The 13,534-nt window shown below is 39.5% G+C and overlaps 1 protein-coding gene across 1 annotated transcript in view; it reads right to left on the bottom strand.

Annotated features, from left to right (window-relative positions):
* Positions 1 to 13,534, bottom strand: part of LOC135090832 (uncharacterized) — a 148,002-nt gene that overhangs the window by 113,348 nt on the left and 21,120 nt on the right. The window contains exon 2 of the mRNA XM_063987923.1: positions 9,055 to 9,185. Within this exon, the coding sequence (XP_063843993.1) occupies positions 9,055 to 9,185 (131 nt within the window). The remainder of the gene's footprint in view (positions 1 to 9,054; positions 9,186 to 13,534) is intronic.

Below are 13,534 nucleotides of genomic sequence, written 5' to 3'. Positions count from 1 at the left end.
CTGGCCCGTACACACATGTGAGTGACAGAGCTTGTTGACTGACAGTAGCAAACAAGACCTGAGGCTGAGGCTATGGATATAAGAAGCTTTTTCAAAAAAGAAAGGAGACCAAGGTAATGAGGAGCAGCCTGCAAGGCAAAAGGTGGTAGAGGAAGAGTTACTTCCTGCTGTTGCTGTAACTGCACATGAGTCAGGCCAGGAGACTGCTGGTGCCTTGACAGTGTCTGTTAGCTAAGGTTGGTGATACAGAGGGCTCTTTAGCCAGCCAGCAGGTAGCCATAGTTAAGGCAAGTGGTTCTCAAACATTTCTGTCACATAAGGCACATAAACTTATAAAAATATGATAGTTATGTATACTGTAATGATGGGAAATGTGCACCAAATTGCTCCAGCATTCAGTAGTTCAAAGTGGAATGACAGACTGTAATTTTTTGGATTTTTTAAGGATTCACTTATTATTTAGTGAATTTCAAGAGGTCTTTTTATGGATATTAGTTGCATGATAATTATACAAGATTACATGATAATTATACAAGATATCATTATACATGATAATTATACAACATACAAAAATGTTACAGTAAAAGAACCTTAAAAGCTTTAATCCTGTATCAAATAAAATTGCAGCCTGCAGGAAATGATAACATGGCAGGAGGAAAAACCATCATCTAAATTTATATGTAGTAGGCTGCATGAGATGAAATCTGACAGGCAAAATTATTTATATTATCATGATACGATAATCTACAACAGCAAGATAAACAGCAAGTACTATTAAAAAGCTAAAAACTTTAATTTTTCTCCTTTTTTAGGTGAGTAGAGCAAAAAAATAAATTAATCGTTTCATTGTCACTGGAGCGTGAACAGTTATTTTTCTTCAGACTAAGTTGTGGCTGTCATTAATATTAATATTATTTACAAAATAAACTGTTTAATCTTCCTATTGAAAAAAAAGTAGTCAGTGCCACTTTTGATTGTCCAGTGTGCCATTCAAAGGTGACTGACTAGTTATACTATTGTTACTACCAGATCCAGCCCCTCTTAATAGCTGCCACTACCTTGGGTCAGGTTCTCCCTAGGCTATCTCCTACATAGCCTGGTGCAGGGCACAAACAAGACGAATTCAGAGACCTGCTGGTAGCCAACCACTATCAAGCCTCAATACGTCTTCACTCTATTTAACACACAAAGTATAACAAGCTGAATGTAGACAAACTTCCAGCAATAAGGAAAAGTAGATGGTGACAGAGTTGAAAGAGTTTGATTAGGCAAGGTGCAGAATTTTAATAGGTAGCATGAAATAGTCAGAGGGTGGAGGAGAGGGAGGAACAGGCTCTGAATTGTCCAAGGTAGAGTTTTTAGCAAAGGTTTGAGCAAAGAGTTCAGCTTTAGAGATAGATGTGATAGCAGTGGTGCCATCTGGTTGAAATAAAGGAGGAAAAGAAAAAGAAGCAAAGTTATTGGAGATGTTTTTAGCTAGGTGCCAGAAGTCACAAGGGGAGTTAGATCTTGAAAGATTTTGACACTTTATCAATGAAGGAGTATGTCACACACTCACAGCATCATTTCTCGCCCATTCTCCACTAAGTTTCTTTCCACTCCATTTTTTTTTCTTCCTGTCCTCCATCATGTCTGGTAAACAGTTGACTGATGTTGAGAAAGCCAGGATTCTCACCCTGATTAAGGGCAATGTGTCTCTAAGGGAAAGTTCAAGGCATACTGGTTGACACTTTTCCACCATCAAGCAGCTGCCAGATGCATACCCAACTGCCTGATCCCTGCCCAGGCACTCTAGACACCCTAAGAAAATATCACTCTAGACATCCCTAAGAAAATATCCCAGATCATGGACACCCTTTTAAAGAGAGAAGTGTTAATGAACCCCAAGATTATGACTAGACAACTAAAAAAATAAAGCATCCTGGATTGCTGAGATGTGTCTCAGTACACCATCCAACACCACCCCACCAAGGACCTGAAGCTGCCCTCATAATCACTTGCCAAGAAGCACACTAGCGAAAATTTGTCATGATAATGGCAAGGAAGGGTTGAGTTGTTGATGGGGGTGGCCTGGACTTTAGGAAACTGAAGAGTGGTAGATGCCTTTAGATGTTCAAGAAGGGCATTCATTTCTCAGCAAGAATAATGTACATAAGTTTGCTGGGCTTCTCAGTTGAATGGGCAGCATTCTGACCTGAGACCATGAAGCCCACCACAATGAAAACAATAGTGGTGTCATTAGTCATGTAGGGACGATGACGACTACAGTAGGAGCAGTGCACTGAAGAACAGTAGGTGTTGATGGAGTGACCCACACTTTGGTATGCCATGCAATGGAGAAGAGAAAGCAGGTAGGGTAAATAAGCTGTCTTTGGACACTTGATATGAGGGAGCCTGACACCTTGATGCAGAACCACTTAATCATGATGGAACATGGAAGATAGCATGAGTGGATCCAACACATCTCTTCTAAGTCAGTGCCATCCATGGCCTTGAGTGTGTGGCAAACCTCCTCTAGGTCAGTGTCCTCAGTTTGCAGCCCAACCTTGCTGTGCTGGAATCTGGTTCCCTCATTTGGCTGATTCATTAAATATTCAGGAGGTAAGCCTCCAAAAAACATAATTTGAATGCTGGAGTACAAATCATGAAAGGGCCACGTGGATTCATTAAACACAGATGCCACCCCACAATTCGGGAGTTGCTGAGAATGCTGGCAGCCTTGATGTCCTAAAGTTGGTAGGCCTGAGTGGTAGTGGTGGTGGTGGTGGTGTGTGTGTGTGTATGTATGTATGTATGTATTGTCATGTTATTGGCTGAGTTTACCTTGAAAAGGAACACGTTTTCTTGGTGTATCCGGTGTTCCGGTTACCTGCCTTTCAGACATTGTCCTTATTATTGGTTATAAGTTAGTGTAAGGCTTATTTACTCATTTTATATCATGTAGTATTATTCTCTTCATAATTTAAGTTCTCTGTATCTTTGCATGTATATGGAAGTATAACTGAGGTGGGAATATGTTGAAATGAGGGGAGCTTGAGTGGGCAACAACACATTCCAAGAAGGCAGAATGCCTTAGGTTGTGAGGTAGAACGGAGGGAAGGCATCTCTCAGGGAAGAATCTTGCTGTGGATTGGTGATGGAATGAGTGTGTGGAGGTATTAGTGATGTAGTGGTATAACCCTGATATCCAGGATCAGGTAAGTGGGTCTTTTGTGTTACCAAGAGCTCTTGTCTGCTGAAATTTGGTTGGTGAGTTGTGCCGGTGATGCTGTTCGAAGAAGTCATAGGTCAAACTGGCAGTCATTTTATGAGTGGAGGCTGTGGTGTTGACCTTGGAAGCTGGTGCTGTGGTGTATTGGTAATTTTAGGAATGGTGTTATGGTGTTATGGGTGATCTTTGGCGATGATGGTGATATCCTGTAAGGTTTGAGGAGGTGAAATATGGGAATTATTGTCTGGGGACACAGTAATGGCATCTGAGTAAATTCCTACAGTTGAGGGAAATATTTCAGTGACTCATGGAGGTGTAAACTGGTTCTGGTATTGTGTGAAGTGATGAGAATGTCATGTATTAACGTGTACTACCTCATGTTGTTTGTGAATTATCATTAGTATTAATATACATGGTTGTAACATAGAATAATCGTGTTTTCTACTCCCCCAACATTGATCTGGTATTAGAGGTGATTCCAGGTATGCTGTGTCAAGGTAAGGGTAGAGTGAGAGGGTGTAATTCTGGCGATATCGGATAGGTTGGGTAGGCACCTGAAGCCTTTAAAATCCAGACCTTTACAACTTTCCGGGATCAGTGTAACGTCCACTTTCTTGGAAAGATATCCAGGATAGTACAATCGTAAGTAAATAGAGATCATAACAGTATATATATATATATATATATATATATATATATATATATATATATATATATATATATATATATATATATATATATATATATATATATACGATATATATACATACACAGTGGAACTTCAGTTTTTTAACTTAATTTGCTCCTGAATGTCGTTCGAAATCCGAAATTTCGAAAACTAAAACTATTTTCCCCATAGGAATCAATGTAAAATAGATTAATCTGTTCTCAGACACCCATCCACCATTTCTTAACAGGTAATGACTGACGCTCCCACTGCTGAGATGGCTACTCCACAACAATTCCAGCTTAGAAATTTTTTATCCAGAAAGGATGTATTAAATGAACTTAGTGACACAGAAATCATCATAAGATACTGTTTAGACCATGTAGGCATTCTCTTTGTCACTGATCAAGTGAGGGAAGCCTTAGAGAGTGACACAGAAAGGTGCAACCCACTCACGGCCAAAATGAGGGTGATCATAACACTTAGACATCTTGCTGCTGGGAAAAGCTAATGGAAAAATGCAATTGTGCAGTAGTGATGGTGTTGTGGGTCATACAGAGAGCCAGAGGAAGCTTGGGATTACTCCTGAGCGCTGAACCTTGTTTTTTTTACATCGAGGTTCTTCAACTTATTCAATGGGATCACATTTAACTTATTTCAAAGACTGAATTACTGTCTTATCCTGTATCTCTCCTCCAAATATATAAAAATGAAGGAAATATTTAGAGAAACTATAAATTATTACTAAATGGCAGCTTTTGCTATGCTTGTAGTATTTGAAATCAAGTAACTTTGTTTGAAAACCAAATTATGGTACGGCAACTGAAGCAACTGAGTTAAAAATTTTGTTCGAAAACAGAGTTGTACAAAAAGGGAGACATTTGGTAATCAAGGTTCCATATATATATATATATATATATATATATATATATATATATATATATATATATATATATATATATATATATATCACACAACAACAACAACTACAATGTAAATAACAATATATTTACATGCCATTTCTATTTTTTTTTTCATTACAAAGATGAAAAAGAAACAAATCTAAAAGAAAATATAAAGTCTGAAAACAGGTATTACATACAACACGAGTTTTTATAGTAGTCACAGTTTTCCATGTCTCTTCGTGCCCAGCAATATATTATGTATATATTTCATGGGAAACCATGTAAGGGTGTGTCTTTATTTCACTGGAATTATCATTCACATTAGAACGGAAACAAGATATTGATAAGGCTATAACATGCATCCATTCCCTCTTCCATGCTGATCAGGTGCACATGCAGTAGGCTTGCCACCTTGTTCAGTTGCACTCTTTTAAAAGGCTTAAAAGGCTGAAATCCTGTGATTTAACCTTTGAATTAGAGTAATAAAAACAAATTTTGTTACTGAATATATTTGTACAGTTGTGATACTTTTCTACTGTGAACTGGAGGATAAAACCTTTCTAAATGAGATTAGACGATCCTTTCTGAGGGTGTCTGGCTCCCGACACTTTCTCACCCGAAGTTCCAATAATATTTTTGTGTTATGGTGCTCTCTCCCGAATGTTTCGGACTCGAGTGTGTTTAATAAAATGTCTTTTCAGGATTTGGGTGACTGGTCAGTAACCCGAATGTTTAATGAATCACCCAATACCTGTGCAACATGTGACCTGCCATTTCCGTAAGGTGAGAGTGCCCTTCTGCAAGTCAAGCACTTTGGGAATATTGTGCTCCTAGGACTGAACCATTACCTAGGGAGTGGGTACTGCTCTTAACTAAGTACTGGCCTGGTGGAGAAATATGGAGAGCATACAAGGCTTGACTTGGTGAATACTCTGGCCCTACTACAAAGCCTGAGCAGGAAGAAGACTCTGATGGGGCTGTCACATAGCAGTAGTGTTGCTAGACTGGTGACAGAAAACTTACTTAAGTACATAGAGTGAGAGGTGGCACCCAGTTTGCCAGTAAGAGATGAGATGGCAGTTATAAGACAGTATACCGTATTTGCTGGTGCATTAGGCACACTTTTTTTTCTTAACTGATAATTACAGTCCATATAATGCGGGCATAGTACAGACACCTAGGCCTGTAAGACTAGGCCTATAGGTGTAGAGTTGAAGCAGTAGTAAACAAAGCACAAATATTGTTACTAATAATATTACTACCAATAAAATTCTCTATCTTTCTTTCCTTCCTCTCCCTTCCCTTCTCCCCTTTCCCTGTCCTCTTCTCCCTTCCCTTTCCCTGCTGTCCTCTACCTTCCCTCATTTCCTCCCCTTTCCCTGCTCTCCTCTCCCTTCCCTCTTCCTTGCCCTCCTTCCCTCCCTCCCTCTATCCATCCACTTTCTCTCTCTCTCTCTCTCTCTCTCTCTCTCTCTCTCTCTCTCTCTCTCTCTCTCTCTCTCTCTCTCTCTCTCTCTCTCTCTCCTTTCCCCCTTCCCTCCCTCCTCTTTCCCCTTCCCTCCCTCCTCTTTCCCCTTCCCTCCCTCCTCTTTCCTCTTCCCTACCTCCCCTTTCCCCTTCCCTCCCTCCTTCCCTGCCCACCTTCCTCTTCCCTGCCCTCCATTCCTCTTCCCTGCCCTCCTTCCCCTTCCCTGCCCTCCTGCCCCTTCCTTTCCCTTGTTCCTTATCTTTGATAGATAAAGGGAAAGGGAAGTGACAGGGGGGAGATATGAGACAAGACAAAGAGAAAGGGAGGGGAAAAGAAAAAGAGGAGGAAGGGACATAATCAAGGAGAGTACAAGGGGCAAGGAAGTGGAAGAAGGGTGAAGGAGGATGATGGGAGGATGGGGAGAAAGTATAAAAAATAAATATAAGCAGCAAGGGTGAGGAGTGAGTGAAGAATTAGAAGGAGAGAGGAAGTATTAAGAAATAAGTATTCTCTTTTCCTGTTCTCCACTCTTTTAATTTTTCTTCCATCCATTTCCTTCCCATTTATGCTCCTTCCATCCATTTTCATTCTCAATCAGTCTCATTTAACTTTGCAATCCTCAGGATTGTTCTCTCTCTCTCTCTCTCTCTCTCTCTCTCTCTCTCTCTCTCTCTCTCTCTCTCTCTCACAGAGAGAGAGAGAGACACACACACACACACACACACACACACACACACACACACACACACACACACACACACACACACAGTTTTATATATATGTGATGGTAGTAATGCACAGCCAGTGCTGCATCACACCAGATGTGAGGACAAAATACACACTCTCTTAGGGATTTTGGTGAAACTTTTGCTGCTGCCTTAGACATATCAAAGCTTTTGATAGAATCTGGCACAAAGCTTTGATTTCCAAACTACCCTCTTATGGCTTCTATCCTTCTCTATATAATTCCATCTTAATTTTTCTCTCTGACTGTTCCATTGCTGCTGTGGTAGATAGTCACTGTTCTCTTAAGTCTATTAACAATGGTGTTCCTCAGGGTTCTGTCCTGTCACCCACTCTCTAACTATTATCTATCAATGATCTGCTAAACTGAACTTCTTGTCCTGTCCACTCCTATGCTGATGATACCACCCTGCACTTTTTCCACGTCTTTTTGTAGATGTCCAACCCTCCAGGAGGTAAACAGTTCATGCAGGAAAGCCACAGAGTACCTGACTTCTGGCCTCTCTAAAATTTCTGATTGGGGAAGAGCAATTTTAGTAATATTCAATGCCTCAAAAACTCAATTCCTCTATCTATCAACTCAACACAACTTTCAAATAACTATTACCTCTTCTTCAATGACACTTAAATGTCCCTCCCTTCTACACTGAATATCCTCAGTTTGTCCTTCACATAAAATCTAAACTGGAAACTTCACATCTCATCTCTAGCTAAAACAGCTTCTATGAAATTAGACATTCTGTGTTGTTTCTGCCAGTTTTTCTCACCCCCCACCACCTGTTAACTCTGTACAGTAGCCTTATATGTCCATGTATGGTTACACTCTTATCAGTCTTTTAGACAGGATGGAATCAAAAGCTTTTCCTTTGATCAACTCCTCTCCTCTAGCTGACTGTCTTCAGCCTCTTTCTCATCACCATAATATTGCATCTCTTGCTGTGTTCTACTGCTATTTTCATGCCAACTGTTCTTCTGATCTTGCTAACTGCATGCCTCCCCTGCTCCTGTGGCTTTGCTGCACAAGACTTTCTTCTTTCTCTCACCCTTATTCTGTCCACCTTTCTAATGCAAGAGTTAACCAGTATTCTTAATCATTCATCCCTTTCTCTGGTAAACTTTGGAACTCCCTGCCTGCTTCTGTATTTCCTCCTTCCTCTTCCTAGGTCTTGAATTCTTTCAAGAGGGAGGTTTCAAGACATCCTCTGTTTTTTTTTATCATTCTATCTGACATCTCTATGGAAACTGACATTAAGTGGGTGTTTCATTGTACTTAAAATTTTTGTTGCCCTTTGTTAGTGGCCTTTTTACATAAAAAACACACACACAATACTTTTTTTAACCCAAAACGTCTTTGTAAAATAAGGGTGCCTTTTATGCAGAGGTGCATCTAATACGCCAGCAAATACAGTATGTTATGCCATTTTATGTAAGAGGTGACGGCACATGCATGTGTATGTATAACCCTAGTTGGCAACTCTCATTTTTCCTGCGATGCCATTACTTCAGAGTGTGTGCCTGCTTGCCTGTGGAGAGGAAGAAAGTCACACCTCACGTAGCCTGGCCCCTGTATCTCTTCTTTGTAATATGAGGATTTACATTATATTGTGTGCTCCTACCCTTCCCCAACACTGCAGCACTTCAGGAGACAGAACATCCCACACACAGGGCTCAGTGTGTCTAGCAAAGCTATCATGTTCAAGTCCATGCCTGCTGTGATAAACATGGAGGTGACACCAAAAGCACAGGTTGGTAAGCACAAAAGGAAGACACTCAGAAGTGATGGCAGCATCCACACCCAAGTTCAAGAGAACACCAGAAAAAAACATGCAAATTCTGAGAAGGAAAGCATGATGTCCATGCACATCAGATAAGAGTCTGAATGAGTAGGAGTGATGCCAAAAAAATTCTTTTGTAGCCACTTTTTTGATATGGGGAAAAATTCATAAATGGATGAATCCACTAATGATACAATTGCAAAATTCTGGAAAAAACAGCACAAAACTTCTATTACAAATAACAGTTATTTTACAATTAATACAAGTTCTAAACCAGCACTCACCAATGCCTTAGGGGTGACCACTTTCTGGGGTCTGTCTGTCCTTCGTTTGAACCTTGTGTCAATTTCATCTGGAGATTCAAAATCTGTGAGCTTTGAGGATTTTTTGCGCACTCTTCCTGATCTTGATATTCCTGAAAGGAATGACATCCAAATTATTATTTTTTTTATTTCTCCATATCACACTGAAAAATCTATAAATCTTCAGTTCTATATATATATATATTCATCATCCAGTACTCCATGTTAGAGAAATTCTTGCTTGTCAGTAAAATCTTAAGTATAAGTGTAATCTTTACTGTATAACTCCACTAACTCAGACTGCAGTAAAGTCTCTCATTTGCTACCTAGTTAGTGCCACAGAAAACTAACCAAATATGAGTAATCAAATCATTAGGTTGGTGATACCAAAGCCCTGAGACACTTGCCCTTTTCTGCTTATTCAGGACCTTAAACATAGTCTTTTTAAAATATCTAACAGTCATAGTCAGATACCAAGAAAGAGAGAGAGAGAGAGAGAGAGAGAGAGAGAGAGAGAGAGAGAGAGAGAGAGAGAGAGAGAGAGAGAGAGAGAGAGAGAGAGAGAGAGAGAGAGAGAGAGAGAGAGAGAGAGAGAGAGAGAGAGAGAGAGAGAGAGAGAGAGAGAGAGAGAGAGAGACTTTAATCTTCATGTTTCATTTGCTAGTGTGTAGATGAAAAAGGTGTTGGCATCCAAGAGGTGCACTGCTCATCTCATCCATATGCCCTCTCCACCCTCACCTCTTTATCTCCTATGAACATGGCCCCAACATGGGGGAGAAAAAGGGTACTACTTTCCAAGGGCCCTGAAGTTTGGGAGGTCCATGACAGTGCTTGTTAAATTAGTTCAATGGATTTTATTAGAGAATAAAAAAAAAAGTAAGATGGATCCCCAAGGGCTGACACTCAACTTTTCTTTTTTCTTCCACTTTCAACAAAATTAACCCAATAGCACAATCCATACAGACACTGACAAGATCTCAATAAGGCTGTCTGACAATAGTGAAAGAACAAAACAGGAGCTGGTGACGACATGGACACCACAGCTAAGTGATCTCTTTATCCACTTGCTGTTCCCAATTTTTGTATCCTAAAAGACAGTATGCTATGCTTTTAGAATATGTAAGCTAGCAAGTATTCGGTATAACATGATAAAAAATTATGTAAGACAGAAAGGAAACAGCAAAAATCAATAGTCAGAAATAAAACTGATGCCCATGCATGGGTGAACATGTCTCCAATTTCACAGCTTGTCACTTGTGCCTCTCCATGTCTGTGACATCAGGCGATCACAGGCTTAAAGGGATAGGATACAACTTTACTCGTCTGTTAAGGTAACTAGTGTATGACTGATGTAATCATCTGCTATAATTGTTGCTAGGTGATACAGCATAGAGGGATCTAGAGCTATGAAAAATTTGTTATTGAAAGCCTGATTAACATAGGGTACTTCATAATGAAAATAAATTCTTGGGATGTGTAACTTTTCCATCTTACTTAATGTAACAAAATAATGAGAGAGAGAGAGAGAGAGAGAGAGAGAGAGAGAGAGAGAGAGAGAGAGAGAGAGAGAGAGAGAGAGAGAGAGAGAGAGAGAGAGAGAATTAGTAGCTCATTAAACTTGCCATAAGTTTATTATGGAGCAGAAACTTTGGCAAATTCTTCTCAAACACATCCTTTAGCAATTAACTTTTAAGATGAAGATTTATATTTTGAACAAAGGGTCCTTTCAAATTCTAGACTGACTGGTTGTAACTTCAATTTGTGTACGGGTTTTGGCATTGTGTAGTGACGGAAACGTCATGTATTAATGTGTACTACCTCATTTTGTTTGTGAATTATCATTAGTATTAATATATAATGTTGTAACATAGAGTAATCATGTTTGAGGAGATTCCTGGTGTGGTGCGTCAAGGTAAGGGTACAGTGAGAGGGTGCAATTCTGGCGATTTCGGATAGGTTGGGTAGGCACTCGAATCCTTTAAAAATCCAGACCTTTAAAACTTTTCAGGATTATTGTAATGTCCAGTTTCTTGGAAAGATAAGCGGGATCATAAGCGATCATAACAATATATATAAAACACACTTTTTGGAGAGGAATTTTTCCAAATCCTTTAAAATGACCATACAGCAATTTAAGTATAATATTTCTTCATTAGGTATCCTTATTCTGTTGTGGTTGTGGTAAGATGATGAAGACAGGTCCATCATCTGAATTTTCATAATGTATGCTTATGTACGTAAGTCAGGCTTTCAGAAGCATAAGGAAAAATATGAGAAAAAAGATAGGAAAGTTAAAGAGCCCCAAACAATCACGCATTTTTAAAAATGTTGAAGAGCATCCCATAGCTAAAGGTAGTGAGAAGTTCAAGCTAAGTGTGGGTTCAACAAACAAGTCAGAAATTAGAGTTGATCTTCACTCTGACAAAAATTATAAAAATTCCAAGTCAGGAGATCTATATACTGGCTCCGCACCTCAGTTACAAGAAGTATTGTTTTCATTTGATATTGCTAGCAAGAAAGTCCAAGATCAAACTTCAGTTCAGAAAATGGATTTAACAAATGTTGGATTATGGTCAGACCAAATCACAGATAATTTGTGGCAAAAAATAGTACCATTAGAGGCACCAAAGCAGGAAGTAATGTGGTAGATTGTTAAGATGTGAAAGGTAGCTCTTTTTCTGAGATCTTTTTATATTCTAAGTCAGTCAACAACTGAGAAGCATTACCGTGACTGGCTTGTGTAAAGTAAAGCAAAGAAGGCTTTGTACTGTTTTCCATGTTTACTGTTTTCTGTGGAACAAAATGTATTTGAACTCAAACTGTGTAAGGCTTGAGGTTGGGGGGCAGCAATGATGGCATAAAGCTCCCATTCAGGAAGGAGAGTGTAATTGGAGGGACCCAAGCTTAACATGAGTACTGGGGACTGAAATGGTGTTGCTTGGTCCCAATCAATGAATGACAAAAAAAAAGCTAAACTCATTAATTATACTAGCCATATCTCTTCACTATGGCCCACAGAGACACCAACAAGAGATTCTGCATATTTATGCAAGAAGCTGTTGTCCTCTACAACCCACAGAGACATAATTGGTGTAGTTGAAAGTAAGGAATTAAAAAGTACAGCCAGTCCTCAATAATCATGGGTATTCACAAGATCATTTATGGATTGGCCAGAAGGGAAATGTGTGCAGATTAAATTTTTCATAGATTGCCGTCAGTTCAAATCTCATGTGCAGTGCAGCTCACCAAGCATGCATGCATGCATGCATGCATGCATGCATACACACACACACACACACACACACACACACACACACACACACACACACACACACACACACACACACACACACGCACACACAAACAGCCTACCACAGCAACTCTAATTCCTGGTATTTTTTATTTTATTTATTTTTTTTATTTTTTTGTCATTTTAATGCATTTTTGACAACCAATTGTGTACATTTCCTGTATATTGTGTGCATTTCTCTTTGTTGCCTAGCTGTCCTCCTCCCTCATTCTCATTTATGCCGTGACTGTATTTGTGTTAACTTCACCATCATATTTTCATTTAGGTCCCTAAAGGTGGGTTTACATAGGGCAATTTTTCCTCCTGACTAGCTCCAGCCAAAAGTATCCACATAGTCGAGAGCACCCACTGGTCCACTGCATCAAAACATAAGCAATCAAGATGGAGTCCAACAATGAGCTGGCTGCTGTAGCCATAATTTTATTGTATTTTGAAGAAAAAGCAAAAGAAGAAACAGTTACAGAAGGAATACAGGTAGTGTCTATTACAAACTCTTGTGAGAATTAAGCTTAGAGTACAGCTTTTCGACTCATCAACTCCTCTCCTCTAACTGACTGTCTTCAGCCTCTCTCTCACCGCCGCAATGTTGCATATCTAGCTGTCTTCTACCGCTATTTTCATGCTAACTGCTCTTCTGATCTTGCTAACTGCATGCCTCCCCTCCTTCCGCGGCCTCGCTGCACAAGACTTTCTTCTTTCTCTCACCCCTATTCTGTCCACCTCTCTAACGCAAGAGTTAACCAGTATTCCCAATCATTCATCCCTTTCTCTAGTAAACTCTGGAACTCCCTGCCTGCTTCTGTATTTCCACCTTCCTATGACTTGAATTCCTTCAAGAGGGAGGTTTCAAGACACTTATCCACCAATTTTTGACCATTGCTTTGACCCTTTTATGGGACTGGCATTTCAGTGGGCATTTTTTTTATTAGATTTTTGTTGCCCTTGGCCAGTATCCTTCCTACATAAAAAGAAAAAAAAAAAAAAGAAAAAAAAAAAAAAAGGAGGGCTACATGAGTGCTGGCTTCCTCAGCTGATGATGTAAACAGACCAATTCCACTTCTATTTTCCAAATTTTAATATATAAATTTGAATATTTTCTTTATTTATCGTACACAGGGACGTCCCATTATATGGGTATCCACAATATGAGAA

Source organism: Scylla paramamosain, chromosome 36 (genome assembly GCF_035594125.1).
Source record: "Scylla paramamosain isolate STU-SP2022 chromosome 36, ASM3559412v1, whole genome shotgun sequence".
NCBI lineage: Eukaryota > Metazoa > Arthropoda > Malacostraca > Decapoda > Portunidae > Scylla > Scylla paramamosain.
This window is presented reverse-complemented; position numbering and strand designations above follow the sequence as displayed.